The sequence below is a fragment of the Phaethon aethereus genome (genome assembly GCF_964289735.1).
Source record: "Phaethon aethereus genome assembly, chromosome: 26".
Classification (NCBI taxonomy): Eukaryota; Metazoa; Chordata; class Aves; order Phaethontiformes; family Phaethontidae; genus Phaethon; species Phaethon aethereus.
This window is the reverse complement of record NC_138602.1, coordinates 4,859,752-4,877,851: the sequence shown is the minus strand read 5'-3', so window position 1 is coordinate 4,877,851 and position 18,100 is coordinate 4,859,752. Positions and strand designations below refer to the sequence as shown.

The 18,100-nt window shown below is 44.8% G+C and overlaps 1 protein-coding gene across 1 annotated transcript; it reads left to right on the top strand.

The window, feature by feature from the left end:
- Positions 1 to 239: 239 nt before the first annotated feature.
- Positions 240 to 18,091, top strand: SUGP1 (SURP and G-patch domain containing 1; the record flags this gene model as incomplete). Its single annotated transcript, XM_082011023.1, has 15 exons — positions 240 to 264; positions 545 to 716; positions 1,230 to 1,333; positions 1,767 to 1,994; positions 3,811 to 3,934; positions 4,534 to 4,637; positions 6,333 to 6,456; positions 8,271 to 8,478; positions 8,644 to 8,797; positions 13,601 to 13,707; positions 14,379 to 14,556; positions 14,818 to 14,924; positions 15,760 to 15,905; positions 17,395 to 17,524; positions 18,065 to 18,091. The coding sequence occupies 15 exons, from the start codon at positions 240 to 242 to the stop codon at positions 18,089 to 18,091; spliced, it is 1,938 nt and encodes a 645-aa protein (XP_081867149.1).
- Positions 18,092 to 18,100: the final 9 nt, after the last annotated feature.

Here is an 18,100-nt window from a genome sequence, read left to right as displayed (position 1 = left end):
TGTAGTCCAGCCTGCCGCTGCCGCCGGGCTGTGTCGGGAGGCTGGGGAAGCAGCGTGGCCGCGGCAGCCCCCCCGCAGCGAGCCCGTTCAACCCCCTGGCCGGCCTCGCTGCCACAGGAGGCGCGGGGCGGGAGGCGGAGAATCCCGCGGGACTACATCTCCCAGAGGCCTTTGCGGCAGAGCAGTCTGGCGGCGCCCGCCCCGCCAGCCGCGGTGCATCGTGGGACGGGAGCTCCAAAATGGACAACCCCAGGGATGCACCAGGTACAGCCGGTTCCGCTGAGCCCTCAGGCTCTGCACCACCGCCCCTGGCCCGCCTCCGGCCCCGCGGCCTGGCAGCTGCTTGCAGTGTGGGGTGGCGGCGCAGCGGGCTCTGCGGCCTCCCCGGAGGTCCCAGTGGGAGTCGGGGGGATGTGTGTATGTGCGTCTGTGCGTCGGGGCAGGGCCGCGGCATCATCTCCTCCGATCGGCGCGGTGGCTCGGGGAGGGCCTCGAACGCTACAGCGTTAATTTTCACTCCCCCCTGTCGCCTCTTTTCCCGTAGGGAAAGCGAGCCGGTGGTTTGGGGTCGCGCAGTCTAAATCGGCCAAGACGAACGTGAATATTCTTCACCAAGAGGAGTTGATAGCGCAGAAAAAGAGAGAAATTGAGGCCAGACTGGAGCAGCAAGCGAGACAGAATTACCTGAGCATACAACAGCTACCTCTCTTTGGAGAGTACGTGTGAATTACGGTGCTTTTAGATGGGAGATTTGCTGGCAGAAAACGGGCATGTTTGTCAAATGAAACTGAAGAGACAGCTCTTGTACTTGAAGGCACATACTGAGGAGGTTGAAATTGATAAATTGAGTAAAGGTTGGAATAGGATACTTTCACTTAATTAATGGCCAGACTTCTCAGATACTGGTGAGAACAGAAATGTGCTAAGAGCAATCGTATATTTCTAACAGGGTATTGTTATACTTTCCTTCTGCTGCCTATTTGTTGCCTTTTTGAAAAAATCCTGTTTCAATGGAGTAGTAAGCAAGCCAGGTGGAGAGTGTGGGTAAATGCTGTGAGCAGCAAGCTGAAGGGTTCTCGTGCTTTTGAAAAGCTAGGTGTGTTTTCAACATTAGATGAGAGAGATTAGATGTCATTAGCATTTGTCTTGTTTTCTGTTCAAAATAAATGCGTGTGAGGGGGCTGGGGAGAATGATGAGTACCATCACCTACTTCTCTTTCTCCATTCAGAGATGACGGTACTGAAAATGAAGCCTGTGTTTCCAACAAGTTTGTTAATGATGGCAGTTTCCTCCAGCAGTTTCTCAAGCTGCAGAAGGAAAAGTCAAGTACTGGTAGGTCGACTTCTGAGCAACAGGAGGCCTTCCTTCCCCTGGTGATACCAGCTTTGTGTGAGCTGCCTCCATGTATGTTCACTTTAGAAACCCTGCTATGAGCTGTTACCAGTACGAGTAAGTTCTAAAGCAATGATGACCCCTTTAAATTTGGATTAAAGTCTTTCTTCAAGATGCCGTAGGGAGGTTTGCCCTCTTTCCCTCTATAGGTGCTGTAAAGACAAGCATCTTTCTTCTAGCTTAATTCTCACTTTGTAAAAATCATCACAGCTTTCATTTCATTATGCAGCTTTTACCACTCAGCATCTTTAACTTACTCTGAAAATAACGGCCTGTTGCAGCTGTATTACTGCCCTGAGTTGTTATTTGTAACCTTCTGAGATGAAAACAGTAAGGATGCACAGGAATTATTTTCCCCTCATTCTTTTCTAAGAAACTCCCCCAAGTTCTACTAATAACTCGGCAAACACTTCTGCATCACATGTTGGGAAGAAACCTATGCTGTTTGGGAAGCGCCCCGGTCAGGTCCTGAGCAGCATGCTGCACCAAGCGAAGAACTACTCCCATTCCAAACAGACCCCAGTCGTTAACCGCCTCAGTGTGTTTCAGTCGCCAGACGAAGATGAGGAGGAAGATTATGAGCAGTGGTTGGAAATTAAAGGTAAATGACACTTTGTACTACTTTGTTTGTTTTGGGATGCAGGTCCACTTACCCTAGTGATAGGAGTTGAGTGTGGGAACAGGATTCCCTCGATATTTTTCCCCAGTGGAGGGTTGGGCTTTTTCCTTGTGCTGTGTGTTGGTATTCTTAGCATGGTTCCTGTGTGCAGACTTCTGCATCATGAAATATAAATGACACCATTTAATGCTGGTGGGCTTCTCCAAAGCCAGGTTCAGCATAAAACCTGAGGACTGAATGCTGGTAGATATTACTTACCCAGCCCGAACTCAGTATAGAAGACGGGTCACTCACCATAGTTAGGTCTCTTTTGTGCCTAGGGAGATTTGTTTTGTCTGGGTTATCAGGGCAAGTGCTTGACCAGTCTGTAAGTCTCTGGGAAAAATAATCTGCAGAGAAGAAGTATGTTCTATTCTGCATAGAGCTTGATTGTTTGCTAATCATAAGAATTCTGCTGTTGTACAATTGAAATCTCTTACAGCTAGTGCTGAGTTCTCTAGAACATACGTAGATATAATGCTTGTATTTAAAATAGCATTTTAGTTTTTTAAATAACAGGAAATGAAAACTCCTCAGTTTGGGAGTGGATGTGTAGGGGAGAAATTGTGTGTGTTAATAAATAAGATTACATGCAAGCCACAGAACTATGACTAGGTAAAAGTCCTGCCTCTTTTCAAAGTTTCATTAGAAAGCTTGCCTCTAGGTCTTGACTGCTTTAAGTAGGATAGAAAACCAATGAAGAATATTGCAGCGCTTAAATAACCAAGTTTCTTTGGATAACCTAGGCTGGGAAGGCAGATTTGCTTAATAATCTGAATTTCATGCGTGCGTATTAATATAGTATAAAATTAGATTGGAGTTGCTAGATAAGTCACACTAAGCTTTGTGTCATAATTTATTTCACTTTATGTTTACAAAACCATGTCTAGCTATTTCTGGTGGGATTTATAAAAGCATAATCTTAGACAGTCTGAACTTAAGGGTGAAATGCGCTGCAGGAATGTGAGAAATAGCCTTTGGCTGCAAAGAGCAAAGACAGAATATGGACCCTTAATTTAGAGATCGTGGGTTTGAATCTAGCCTGGACTGGTGTGGACAACGCTGTTCCTGTGTGCTCTTTGTTCAGTGCCCTACCCAAAATATCGTCGTCTAGACAAATGCCTGTGTTTAGTTCCCATTAAATGTGTCCTGCGTCAGCTCTGTAATCACTGTCAGTGTTAGTGGGTTCCTTTCTTGGCACAGAAGCCAAAATACAGTTTCTTGGAGACTGCACTCTCTTCTTGTCTCTGGTGGGATTCCCTCCAAGCGAGAGTTGAGATATGGGCATATGCCAGTAGGAAGAACTATATGCTCCAGCTACACAATCTGTCTCTGCTATCTGGGTACAGAGTGATGTCTTGGGAACTGGAACTTGTAATCTTTAGTGAGTAATGTGGTTGTTAAAACCAAATTCCTGTTCCTCCTCATCATGTGTTTCGTATGGAGTAGAATTGTCAGAAGCAAATTACATTGCAATTGAAGTTGCACTGTAAACTGTGCTGATCCAAATCTTACGCTTTTCCTTGTGAGGAAAATCTAGACAAAATATTAACTTCTTACTAGGGGAATGCAGAGGCTGACAGTAACCGTAACCTAGGGATTGTAATTTGTACAGCTGTGTAAAACTGGATCCCCCATTTCATCCTTTTTCTTCCCATTCCCGTTCTACTTTTGTCTGCCGCCGTGGTTCTTAGAAGTAATGTACCTGTTGCCTGTTTGGTGTGTGAGTTGAACCCCAGTACTGACAGCCTGCTTAAAGTTTTACCCCCAGAGGATGCGGAGACCCGACAAGTGGTGGAAAAGCTGGCTAGGTTCGTGGCCGAAGGGGGACCAGAATTAGAGAAGGTCGCTATGGAAGACTACAAGGATAACCCAGCTTTTTCGTAAGTGTGGTGATAACTCTTGTCTTCCAAAGCAGAAATGCTGTCTCTTTGTAGGAGAAAAAACATCGGCCTTGTGTATATAGTTCTCGTGGATGTGTTTGGTTTAATTACTGTTTGGTAGATCTGAGCTTTGTTAGGAGTAATTGTTTTATAGCTGGGGAAACTGAGGCAGAAAGTGATACTGTGATGGTGCTGAGGAGGCAGGTCAGCTCGAGTTAGGAATACAGCCTGGGAGGTCTGACTGCCCGAACAACATCTAGCGTGTGGGGATATTGGGCTGGGTCTCGGGACTGGTTCTGTCTCCTGCACCATTGACATGCTGTGTGGCTGTGGACAGAGGATTCCTTCCTGTATCAGAAGAGACTGTTACTTATTTCCCTTCAAGTAACACAAAAAATTTGGATGCAAGTCCTTAAATTAAAACTATGTGTATTTATACATGCTGAAGACTTTGTAATCCACATTAAATGCATTCTGAGTAATTTATCTATTTTGTATTTTTTTTGTTTGAGCTGTTCATATCCCAAAGTATCAAGTTTGTGTATAGTTGTTGCTGATGCATACTTTTTTTGTCCTTTTTTCCTCCATCTCCACTCTAGGTTTTTGCATGATAAGAACAGCAGAGAATTTCTTTACTACAGAAAGAAAGTGGCAGAGATAAGAAAAGAGAACCAAAGTTCTCAGGCATCCTCTTCTCAGAAAGGTAATTAAGACTGGGATCTGGGGAATATGAACTGCATAAGTTACATTTGACTTCTTCACTCTCTGTAACTGTTTATTAGGTCTGTCCTAGAAAGAGTTGGAGTGGACAGTTGGCTGTCAATCTTCTACCTGTAAATAAATTTTCAAAGTGGAGGGAGGTGGTGATCAAATGTCACCATGATGGCATCAAACTCTTGTGCCAAGATGGTTGTTTCCCAAGCCCACAGCATGCTATACCATGCTTTATGTAAAGGGCTCTTGAAAGAGATTTTCCTTGTGTTTCTCCAAAATCCTTAACAAAGTGAACTAAAATGATTCTCCATTGTGTGTGTTCTGCAAAGTGTTTCAGCCCTGAAAATGCATTTAGGAAAAGTGCTTTTCCTCAGATTTTCTTATTTGATTTGTTATCAATGAATATGGTTGGTTTGTCGGAGCATAATCCCCATTTCTGCTGTTATTTCCCTAACTGAAGCTTTTATTTTCTGCTTGGGACACAAATCCTTGCAAATAAAGGACTGTGTTTTCAGGTGGGAAAACAGCAGAAGTGGGTGAGCTGCCAACAGACAGGTGCTGTGAGCAGTGGAGTCTGGTTAACTGTGTTGAGACAGAAATTATTTAGTGGGTGAAGTGTGGTCTGCGGGCCAGGCATTTATCGCTTCTAGTCCAGCCTCTGTTTCAGGCCTGCCTGGCGAGTCGCTCAGCCTCTGCGTGTCAGCTTCCTTTTCTGTAGAAAGGAGTGTTAATGCAATTTAGCTGTCATGCTGATGAGTTAACAGCTCAAACAACTCGTAGTTTAATAGACTGTAGGCTGAAAGAGCTTGTTACCAATATCAATTAACTGATACACCAGTTTGGAAGCTAAGCAATATTATCCATACTTTACAGGTGTGGAATATTGAAGCAAGGAAAGGTTATGACTTGTCCATGGCTTATAATCATGTCTTCTGCCTCCTGGTCCTGTGCCAGCACACTGGAGTACTGGCACTGGTACTGTGCAGGTAGCAAATGTCATATAAGGCTGTCGTGGCTAAGTAACGTATTTGCCTGGCTCCTTATAAGCATCAAATGTGCTTGAAATATTAATGATCAGAGCCTTCTCTGTGCCTTTGAACTAAGGCTGCAGTAGCCACCTCTTCCAGGTGAGACTGGGACTGTTCCATGGAGAATTTCCTCTGTCCTACAACCCTCCCCTAAAATGGCCAGCAGATGTGTAGTGACAGTAGGTACAAGTGGGATTATGGTGCAGTATTAGTTGGCCACTTTTTCTAAGGCTTTCCCGTTGCTCCTGGGGACATCAGTGGCAAAGTCTTTAACTAGAGATAACTGCGAGGGCTGAGGTGTAACCCCCATGGAAAAGGGCCTGACACGAGGAAGAAACAGATTTCCTCTGCAGTAGAGAGAAACAAGGGTCTGTCTTTGAAGACAAAAGCTGGTTTGTCTGTTAATCTGCTCTCATCTGGCTCCTGGCACAGAGGAAGCTGGTGTATGAATGGGCACTCCTCTGGTTACAAAGCCGTTGTACAACCTTATGCAATACCATGTTTTTGTGTTATAAACTCTATGACTGTTTATGTGTAATATTTCTGAAAATTAAACTCGACCTTTTGCCCTTATTCTGCTCTTGGGGTTCTTAGAACAGATAGGCTTTGACTGTTGCTTGTGTGAGTTGGGCCCAGTACTGACAGCCTGCTTAAAGTTTCACCCCCAGACGACGAAGAGACAAAGAACTCTGCTGAGAAACTGGCCAGGTTCATAGCAGACGGGGGTCCCGAGGTGGAAGCTATTGCCTTGCAGAACAACCGAGAGAACCATGCTTTCAGGTAAAGAAAGAAACCTGCTGCTGAGTGTAATGTAACGGGGCTTGGATGGGCTTGTTTTTGGTTTTTTAAAGGGGAAATGGCAGATGATCTTGTAGTAAGTTTGAGGTTACAAGGGCAGTGCACTTACAGCTCTGATACCTTTACATTCTCAAGCTCCGCACTTTAAAGCAAGGCACAGAGAGGAATCGATTTGCTTCCCCCAAAATTAATTTATGACTTCCATCCGTCCTCACCTGCTTTCCGTTGCAACGTGCTAATATAATTCTAACCTTTATACTTTTCCTTATAGCTGTGCTTTGGTGTGGGCCCCCATCCACCACTCATACTGCTGCTGTCCAATTAATTTCCTGGGTTGCTCTTTACACAGCATCTTCACTAACGTACAGGTAGCACTCCTCCACCATTAGGTCCCCCTTTGGAATATGTTTTTTAGCCTTACAGATGTGAGTTGTTCTCTTCAGTGCTCACTGACAGCTGTTTAATGCCTCCCTTTGGTCTCATCCATGTTTCATTTTTCTGCTCTTACAAACAATTTGATGTGTTCCCTGGAAGTGAACTGGGGCTCGGCAAGCCTTATTTTGTTGCTGATATTTTGGCATTTTATTGGCTGCCTTCTCGCCCTCTGGGGTACTCCCCTTGTGTTGTGAATTACATTAGACAGATGTGCTAATATCTGAGCTGTTTCATTATTTACTTTAAAACACCACTGTGATCCCACCTGAGCGCAGTCAAGTTAAACAGTATCTCCTCTGTTAGGATTTCATGAGGTTTGCCATAGGGAGGGCCCCGTCCTGCCCTCTGCTAGGTCCTGAAGCAATCCTTAATGCTGTTACTCAAGAAGGGGGGATGCAAGACCACATTTAGCAAATTTTAAAATACGTTAGAGAGCTCTTTGCACAACATGCACAGGCAAATACAGCAATAGATGGGAAAGACCTGTCATCTCTTAGCTTTTCTTGTGGGAGCAGGCACTATTCTGAGAGGTTACATCAAGTGTTGAACTGACCCTCTGAAAAGGGAAAGTTGTAGAAGAGTTAGCAATAGACAAGTTTTCTGTGTGAAGTATTTAAACTGGGGTGAGCCCAAAAAGATACCGTGTTTGTAACAAACATGACTGTATTGATGTATTTTTTTTTGCATAGCTGCTAGATTGAGGATTGTTCATGATTTTGCCACAGAGACTGAGGAGTTTTATTTTACCCAGAAGGTCAGAGATGCCTATTTCTGGAAGGGGTAGCAAATAAAGCAATGTTTTTTGTGTATGAGGGAACAGAAGGAGGAGTCATGGTGTAATTAAGCAGACTGGTAATGTCAACGCTTCTAGCTTGAATAGAGAGCTTGGGAGCAGTTTCTCTAGGCAGTGGTTTGGCCTTCCCATCAGTAAGACCTGAATGTTTGTTTTCTTCTGTGAGCTGAAACCCAACATGTTGTGGAGCCCTTGCAGTTTTTCCAAACGTGTTCTGGAAGGCAGGTGAATTCTGGGGGAGGACCTTGCATTTCCACAAACGTAACGTGATCCTTTTTAATACTGTGTGTTTATTTGGCACCAAAAATAGCTGTGTTTTCCTCGTGAATGGGAATATGCTTCCTGATCCCAAAGGCTTGCAGCCTACCTTGTGAAAGCACGCGGAGCCCTGCATTGCATGCATGTACACACAGGATGGTGCTGGAGAGCAAGGAAGTGTGTGGGAAGGCTAGTTGTGCAAGAGCATTGCTGGAAAGAAGGGCGCTGACCAAACTGGGCTATATCCAACCCCTGCATATGACTGTTACATCTAAACATTCTTCTTTTTATGTTTATTTTGTTTTTATAGGTTTTTATATGAGCCAAACAGCAAAGGCTACAAGTATTACCGGCAGAAACTGGAGGAGTTCCGTAAGGCCAAAACCAGCACTGTGTGTGCCCCCTTGCCTGTAGAGTCCAGTCTGAAAAGGAAGACCAGTCCCGAGGCATCACCATCACCTTTGTGCTTATCGTCTTTGCCCTCGCCCTCACCTTTGCCCTTGCCCCTACCCTTGCCTGTTCCCTCGCCTTTGCCCTTGCCCTTGCCCTTGCCTGTTCCCTCACCTTTGCCCTTGCCCTTGCCCTTGCCCGTTCCCTCGCCTTTGCCCTTGCCCTCGCCTGTTCCCTCATCCTTGCCCTCACCCTCACCTTCACCATCATCCTCTACAACTCCACCTGATCAGACAGCTACAACTACTGCTGCAACAACAACTACAGCTACTGCTCCAGGCACCACTAAAAAGAAGCGGAAGAGCAGGTGGGGGCCAGAGGAAGACAAGGTTGAATTGCCCCTCCCACAGCTTGTCCAACAGTTGGATTCTCCCTCCCCTCTTTCAGGTTAGTGGGTCTGTATATTGTGTCGAATAACTGTTTTTCCTGGGGAGTGCATTCTGCCTTAACACAGCTGGCTTCGTAAACAGAAAACCCAGCGAGTCTTATCTCTTGTAATCTCCGTGGTTGCCAGCCCCCTATCTTACAGCTAGGTCTGGCAGCTAACTCTCCCCTGTGTGGAAACCCAGATAAACCACTTTATCTCGCTGACACCAGGGATTGGATCTTATCGTTCTCCAGCTATCTCTAAAACCCTGCTGTGCTATAGCTCATTACAGCCTCGGTCTCTCTGCTGTTTAGGGCTATTTCACTTCAGGAAGAGAGTCTGTCAGCAAACAAATATCAAAGGCTGAACTGTGCTTATTCCCCATGGTAGGATAAAATCCCTGGGCAGCTCTTCCATCTCACTCTAACTGATCGGAAGGCTAAATGGGAGTAGCTGTTCCCCAAGTGCTGGTGGATGCAAGTGTAACTCCCAGTTCCAATTTATACCCGTTTCAGTTCATTTGATTACAGACGGGGTTCACAGTCCTCATCCAGCATTGAGGCTCCTGCTCCTGTTACTTCACCTGCCAAGTTCACCCAAGGGGTGCAGCTTTCTCCAAGTGTTGGAAGATAGTTCTTCCAGTTGAGGCACTTCTAGGGAGCTCTTGGAGGTTGAACTCTGGTGGCCCATCTGTGCATGTGCAAATAGGTAATTAGGCAGGCAGTTAGAGATGCATACAAAAATTGAGTTACTCAAGGACAGCAGGTGAATGCAGGCATTTAAGATGGTGTCTTTGCATCCTTCGCCCAATTAGTGTGGTATGGGGAAAGGATGTGAAAAGGAGAAGGAAAAGACTTAAGGCAAGGCAGTCGGTGTTAGTAAACTGAGAGAATTAATAGTATGAGGCTAGAGTCACAGGAAAAGTAATAAGTACCTGTCTCAAAAAGGACCTTTTTCAAAAAGCAATAGCAGAACAGATGAAGTGGGACAAGTAATAGAAAACAAGGTATAATTTTCTGAGCTGCAGGGTGAGACCACAGACAACTCTCAATGCATGGTCATCCTGTACAATTCATTGCTCCAGCAGGTCCGTGGGTTTTCTGCTTTGGCTGGGTTTTGGAGGAGATAATTGCTCGACCCCTTAATAGCTTTGATTGTTAGGCTTGGGTAAGAGGTAGTTGGCTGTATATGCTGTGGTGTCTGTTGGTTCTGCAGAGCTCAGGAAGGAAGGACTCTTATTTCCTAATCCAGCACTTCAAATGTAGATGAAGGGAAGTGCTTTATGTAATTCTGCCTTCTGATCACAGCCCTATACAAAAGTCTTGGCTATACATCTCATGTGTGCAGGACAAAATACCAACCTGGATGGCTTATTCATTTGACCTTGAATTGCTGCTCATAGTAAGGCAGAAACCAGATGCAAAAGTCTTTCCTGATTTTGTACCTCTGGAGTAATCTTTTCTTGCAGACAGTAATGAAGCTTCGATGATGAAGCTGGGCAGGCGCTATCAAAACAAGCATCAGATTCCATCTTAATACCTCCTGCTGTAGTGGGGGGCTGCAAGGGTATCCATGTGTTCATTCCAGCATGCTTCCTGCTGAAATCTCCCCTGGCTCTTTTAGCCTTCCCTTAATTAGACGGGGACATGCTAGTTGTGTTCACGCTCACTTTCTGCAGGGCTTTGTGTCAAGTAGAAGAAAAGGACAGCAAACAACTTGCCAGGCATAACAAATCAACTGTTAATGCGCTGTTAATGCTCTGCAGGGGGAGGGATTTTTTTTTTATTGGTTCAGATGGACTAATCCCTTTTTAGAGTTAACATCTTCAACCTGACAGGTGAAGAGAATTCTAAATTACACCCCTGGTCCTGTGGAAGGTTAGAGTTGCACAGTATGCTTTGGATCTATGTCTTAGTCCTTTATCCTTAGCAATTGTTTTGGAATTAGTGGAGAACTGTTCTGATTCTTTTCCTGTCTACTCTTAGTGATAAATCACTATCATGGAGAGGAGAAAGTGTAGCCCTTTTGGACAGAAACAAGGCTTCTCTTAAACATATTGATACCGAAACACTTAACTGCATATGTACTGCAGGGGCTAATACATCTGAAAAGCTGAACAGAACGGAGATATTGTGATTAGTGAACTCTGGGCTAATGGGAAATTACAGGATGTCATTAGAATTTTCTGAAACCTAATATTGGATTGGTTTGGGTCTGATTAGTTTTAATTGAGTAAGATCTTCAGACTATGAAGCAAAAAATCAGGCACTTCTGTATTGGGATTTCTCCTGCTGTCCTTAAAGGACACTCACTTCTCTTGTAACAAGCTCCTCTTTGGGCATGTGGGAAAGGGATAAACCATCAGGTAGTCTTCTGCCAATGCTGCAGATAGACTGCACCATTAACCCTGTAGGCAAAGCTGATGTCATTCAAGGGGAAAAAATAAAAAAAAGTATTTTTCCCAGGCCTGCTGAATATGAGACTGAGAAGCAACTCCTTACCTAGTGTTCGCCTGGTGCTAGACTGGTGTAAGGGACTTGTAAATTTTATCTATTTTTATGCAAATTCATTGACTGATCTTATTTATGAATAGACTTTTCTATCCTCACATGTGGACTTGGGGTGGAGCTTTGCTTTTTCTGTCAACTTTGCCTGGATTGTGATACTTTGGGCCAAGCCTACAAAAATATCTCACAGAGCTAAATTTCTGCAGTGACTTTCAGCATCCCTCAGCATAAAGTCGGCAAGATACCAGAGCAGTCAGACAAGCCAGATGTAGTTTTAGCACAAGAAGGAGCAGTGGCGTATGCTTTCTGGGGAGTAAAAGAAGATGCTACAGCCTCACCTTTCTCCTTTAAGGTGGTTATGTATGCTGGCAAGGCACCAGCTCGCGGGGCCTCTAGAGCCATGCCTGGCTCTTAGCCTGAGCGTTTATGCAATTCAGAACTAAGCCACAGAGCTGCTGACCTCTGTGAAGGGCAGAGAGTCTTCCTCGGTGCATTCAGAGAAAGCTTTCCCATGCCCTGAGACAGGAGGTGAATCTTTGACTAGGACTGATGCTGAAGTGCCCCAGTCTCACATAACATTTGGGGCCAGATTGTTCTTTACATGGCATAGGTATAGTGTGTTCATTAAAACTGTTTCCAAATCTCAGTGGTCTCCGAGACAGAAATTGGGCTGTTTAGCGATAACATATAGGGTTAGGTTTTTATTTGCTCTTATTTCTTGGGTATTCTAGCACCAGACCTAGCGTAACACGCTTCCCTCCTCTTGGAAAACCTCTTGCAGCGTTTTACATAACTCTTCCTGCAGAGTTGACTCCCGGCGCTGGTGCAAATGTGCAGAGGCTGTAGCTGTGCGAGGGAGGGTGGATGCGCTGTTTTATCTTCTCCTTGGGAGGCTGGAGTTAAGGAAGCCACTTTCCAGTCGTGGAGTGCTGTGCCAAAAGCCTGCGGGAAAGGAGGGGAGATAAGAGTGCTCGGATCAATTGCCCTGAGTGGGAATAAGAGGAAGGGAGAAGATGACCCCTGGGGGCTAATTAGCATGGTGTGTAGACATTTGGTGTCGTGAACAATGATCCTATTATTATCGGGCTTCATAATTAATAGATAATGAATAATTAATGAAGCATCATTTAACTGTAGTCTGGACTTACATTCAAATGGAGGATTTTGCAGTCATTAGGAAGAAATCCTTTTCCTTGTATTGAAAAATGCAATGCGCTTTCGAGTGCGGTTGTGTGTCTTCTTTTAATCCGTTAAATATTTAACTGTTGGGATCTTAGCTCAGAGATGCTTTAGAGGGGAGCTGCCAGCCCTGTTACATGTATATAAACCAGGTTTGCAAGGCGATCTCCGTTGTAAATATCTTTTTTTTTTTTTTTCTTTTTTTGCAGCCCCAGCAAAGTTTCTATTACTCTTTTTCATGGTGCAGCGATTACGAATAGACTTCCTCTTTTTTTTCCTTCTCTTTCCTTTAACTTGCCCTTTGAACTTGAGTGACGTATGGTCATTTTAAATCAGTAGGTGCCCTGCCCAGATAATGTTAACATCTAATTTCAGGGCTTATCTGATACATCAGCAAAAATCGTTCCAAAGGAGGAGCTTCCAAAAGGGGATGCTGCAGAAAAAGGAGGATACATCAATGGGATTGTCAAGCAGAGACTTAAAATGCCCCCTCTTTGAAAGCAGGGGCGATATCCCTGGCACTGCTGCTCTTGAGCCTGTAGATGAGAAACTAAAATCTCCTTGGGGAACGGCAACTTCCAAAAGCAGCATAATGCTCATGTCTTTATTCTAATATGGTCATTTGCTTTTCATTTTGAATGAAGTAGCTGTTTACATAGTAATCAGCAGACACTTACGTGCACAGATTGGACAATATGCTGCCAGGTTCAGGGTGTTTGTGACTCGATTCTGAATAATTAAGTATTACTCTTTGCAATGGCTGGGGTTCATGAGGAAGCCTTAGGAGGAGAATTAATCTTAAGAAGGAATGATTTTTTAGAGCATGGTGTAGCAGATTGCCGTGCAGTGTGACCTCTGAGGATGTGAGACATAGTTGGCGAGTCTGCTGATGTGATACGGGCAGAGCCTTGGGCCAGGGTGAGGGAATACTCTGAGCTGGCTGGCAAAGGAGGCGTGACCCTGTGGCTTTCCTGTGCTTCCTAAGTCCTTCCAGGCAGTTGTTCTTCAGTTAAGTGTCTCAATGCTGAAACCATGAAATGAGCGTAAAACTTCATGCGGGGATCTTGAGATATGGTTTCACTGGTCTTGACATCCGTCTCAGATTTTTGAAAGTCTTTTAACATGTGCTTATTACAGTTCAGGACCTCAAGGGTCTTGGTTATGAAAAAGGGAAACCGGTTGGTTTGGTGGGTGTGACGGAGCTCTCTGAAGCCCAGAAGAAACAGCTGAAGGAGCAGCAGGAGGTAATGCCCTGAAATGATTTCCAAATTCATTTGTGTACCAGCATATTGCATTGCAGCATGGCTGGGTTAGATGGGAAAATGGAGGTGGAGATAGCAAAGAAACTTTCCCAGTGGCCCACAAATAAATCTCTAGGATTTGTGCTGAATGCCTAAAAATCCTGTGATGCTGCAGTCAGCAGAAATATTAGAGGACTTTAGGGAATATGAATTAAGCCAGCCAATCGCTGTCCTACCAAACTAAAACCCAATATCTATAAGGTCTGTTGTGTCACATCTGCAGCCGATTATGTATTGCTGTAGCGGTGGGGAGAAGGTGAGTGGGTACTTGCAGGCTTTGGGGGAGTGAGAGCGGAACTGACTTTTGCCAGGACGGGAGGGTGATGTTTAAACTGTGTGGGGATGATCAGATGGCAGCAGTCCTCAGCGTTAATATCAAGGTACTTCTGTTGGAGGAACTGGCACATAATGTTCCTGTTTGAGCTGAGAAGCTAGTGGATCAGACCAAGCAACAGCACTGCCTGTCGGGGTTTGTAGTTGTCGTAAGCTGTACTCTGCACGGCAGCTGGGGCGGGTGCGGGCTCTGCTGCGGAACTCTGCGTGCCTCTGGGGCAGACGCCGCTGCCTGCGAACGGGGTGTCTTACTGAGTGCGCTGTCACATCTCTTCCCCTAGATGCAGCAGATGTATGACATGATCATGAAGCACAAGCGAGCCATGCAGGAGATGCAGATGATGTGGGAAAAGGCGATTCAGCAGCACCAACATGGCTATGACAGCGATGAAGAGGTGGACAGTGAGCTGGGAACATGGGAGCACCAGCTTCGACGCATGGAGATGGACAAGACGCGAGGTTTGTGGGGCGCTACCGTGCAAACGTCTGTCTTGCTCTGCAGTTGTACGAAGGCCTCCAGAGGGAGATGTCTGAGATCACGTTGTTGGCATCGGAGTTGTAGGGTCGCTTTTCTCTGGTCTGTGCTGTGGCTTCCCTGCCTGTTGAGTGGGGATAATGACTATCTGTTGCTGTGAGGCTTTATGCTTCACAAACCCTCTGAAATTCCAAGTCAAAGAACGCTGCATTATTGCTGTTTTCTCTCCTCTGTGTCTTGGGCAGAGTGGGCTGAGCAGCTGACGCAGATGGGCAGAGGGAAACATTTCATCGGAGACTTTCTTCCACCTGATGAGCTGGAGAAATTCATGGAGACGTTCAAGGCATTGAAGGTGAAATAGCAGAGACTTCACAGGGTGGTTGCAATGCTTCAGACTTGTCCCGTAGCAGTGAGGGAAAGAGCTCAAGCATGTCTTAGTCCTTTTTCACAGCAGTCAGCTACCTTGCAGCCTTAAGGTACTTCTGCCCTTACACTGGAGCTCTGTTACTTCTGGAGGAAACAAGGGGTTAGTTTTTTTGCTCTTTGCAGAGAAACGGCTGTCGCAAATTAGAGGACAGACTATTGGGACAGTATTTGGGGGTTAGTTGAAATTATAGACAAGCCTCTCCGACTACCCACCATTTGTCTGCTGTTCCTGTTTTGGATAAGTGGTTGCTGATGCCAAGCAAGGAAAACTTTAATTTTTATCCAGACGATTGCAGTAAAGAGAAAATATAAAACCTACAAGAAGCTTATGCAAAACACTTCAAAACCTGCCAATTCTTCCTAAACTGTAGAACTTCTTGATGCTGGCGCATCCCTCATAATGTTTTCATGTAACCAGTATGAGGTCTGACGTCCCCTGGAGATCCTGGCTTAAATAAAAACTGTATCTGAAGCTTGATCCAGTGAGCAACTTTAAATTCATGAGCTGAATATTTCTCGGCTTTAATCTCACAGTAGCATTCCCTGCTTCTTGCAGATTATGTTGTAGGGCTGTGCAGTGCTTTATCATTTACCCATTTTCTTCTCTATGTTGGTGCAGAACTGGAACCCCAAGAAATCGTGCTAGTTATTAATTGTTTGCCAGAACCATCCTGACTGCAGAAGCAGGTTTTCCCCTCCTCTGACCCACAAAGATAAGTGCATATAAAAAATAACCAACGCTACCTTTTGTGTCTCTGCAGGAAGGACGTGAGCCAGATTATTCTGAATACAAAGAGTTCAAACTGACTGTGGAAAACATAGGCTATCAAATGCTAATGAAGATGGGCTGGAAGGAAGGCGAGGGACTTGGCTCGGATGGACAGGGGATTAAAAACCCAGTCAGCAAGTAAGCAGAGTTCTTCTTCTATTGATTTAGTCCTTTCCTCTTGGGCTGATAATTGATGCTCCTACCCTAGCCTACTGGAAGCAGCTGCAATGAATGTGACTGTAATTCATCACTTGAATATGGAATCCTCACAGCAAAGGAGAAAAATCGTTTCTGATTTCTTTGGGGTTCCCTCCCCCCAAGGCCTGGGTTTGTTACTTTATCTCGGGCAGGAGGTATGATCTCAGCCAAGAGTATTTTGTTTCTAATCTCAATTTGTGTAGTGCCTTCTTCCGAGACATGCCTTCTCCCCCGGTTTCCCCATCTATAAAATGAAGATAACACTTGTCTGCACCTCACCTCTCCCAGGCCATGTGAGGATTAAGTCATGTCTTTCAAGTCATAAATTTATTTAAGTATTAAAGAATGCGCCTTTTGCGTCTGAAGCTCTGTTGGTGCCTGCTAGCTAGTCCCTGGTGTACTGTGGATGAAAGGCGATTACCAATATTTGCTACTGCTAGACCTGTGTTTGAAAGATGTTTCAGTCCGGATCAAAGAGCTTTGTGTGTGATCGTGCAACTTCCTTGATGTCACTCTTTTGCACAGAAGTCTTCTGATTCGGTGACACTTTGCATATAATAAAGCTTTATGAGAGTTCTGTCCAAAAATAGATGAGCATCTCTTTTTAGGTGGATCATCTGTTGGTAACATATGCTAAACTTCAAAACCAAATATTGGGGGTAGGAGATAGTCTGAATCGCTTTTTAGCGTTAGATCCTGTTAGAAATAACAGTTGTTTGTTTACTGCGCGTTAGAAAGTATTGCTACAAAGCACTTCTGCTCCTCTTTCGCAAGAAGATCTCTCTGGCCACATGCTTATTGGTTCAAAGAAGTCCTGTGATAAAAGATCACTGTGATCAAAACAGCAAGGCTTGCAAACAACAGAAGGCAGGCAGTTTCTGTCCATCACAGGGTTGAACAAGGGTTGTGATTTGCTTGGGCTCTGCCATCTCTGATGTTCTTAGAATGGCTAAGAAGGTGCTACTGCAGACGGAAGGGAATTGCTTCCGCTTTTGGATGGTTCTGGAGTGGAGGAATGGGAGGCAGGCACGTTGTTTTAACAGTTCTGTCTGCCTCCAGTCACCGAGGCACAAATTAACACACGTGGTTGCCAAAGGTTAGTCTGGCAGGCAGAGCACCGTTCGGTAGGGAGGCATCCAAAGCGTAGATGGTATTGCTGTTCCAGCTGTAAAATGTTAAGCAAATATATGTTGACACTACTGCTTCCATCGAACAATAGCAAGCGTCATTGATTGGGAAAGGCAACGTAGAAACATGGCAAATGCAATAAACTGCTCAGTATTAGCTGTCTGTCTTGATGCAGCACACTCTGTGTGATGATGCCCAGTGCTCCATGACGCTTGTTTTCTGAGCAGGTATTTCTGGTGAAGAGGAAGGTGACCTGTCACATCTTCTTACCTCGGAGACTTTGTTCCCTCTTTCCAAACAGGGGGACTACTGCTGTGGATGGAGCTGGTTTTGGCATCGATCGTCCCGCCGAGCTAACCAAGGAGGATGATGAGTATGAGGCATTCCGTAAACGAATGATGCTCGCCTACCGCTTCCGACCAAATCCATTGGTAAGGTGGTCCTGAAAGCAGACCAGACACGGTGACAAATCCATTAAGGCTTTTGTGCGTATCTCGTACGGGTGGGAGTGTTTCTAGTGCTTAGCCAAGAGAACAAATGCTGTGAAAGTTTCCCGTTGATTCTGTTCTCATGCGGAATCAAATTATCGCTACCAAAACATCCGTGCACACGCAGTTTTCCTTGCTATGATTTTTTTAATACAAAAAAATATTTTTTTAAATTTTATCTAGTACACACAAAGTATAAACTCTGCACACAAAGGAAGCGGATGGGTTGTCCGTGAATCCATGGTTTATGTTGAATAATTGTTTTCTCCCTGTTGCAAAAGGCTTGTAAGTTTGCATTTTGTGTCTGCGTTCAGCATGCCAGCACACCTAGAAAGCTACTTTTGTAATTTTTGATAGGAAACCTCAGGTTTCACTGTCAGAAATGTCACGTTTCAGTGGCTTTTTCAAATAATTAAGATCAGGTGCTCATTGTTCTGTGAAGACAGCAATTTTGATTAATTTTCTCTTTGTTATTCCCCACAGAACAATCCACGACGACCTTACTACTGAGAATGTTTT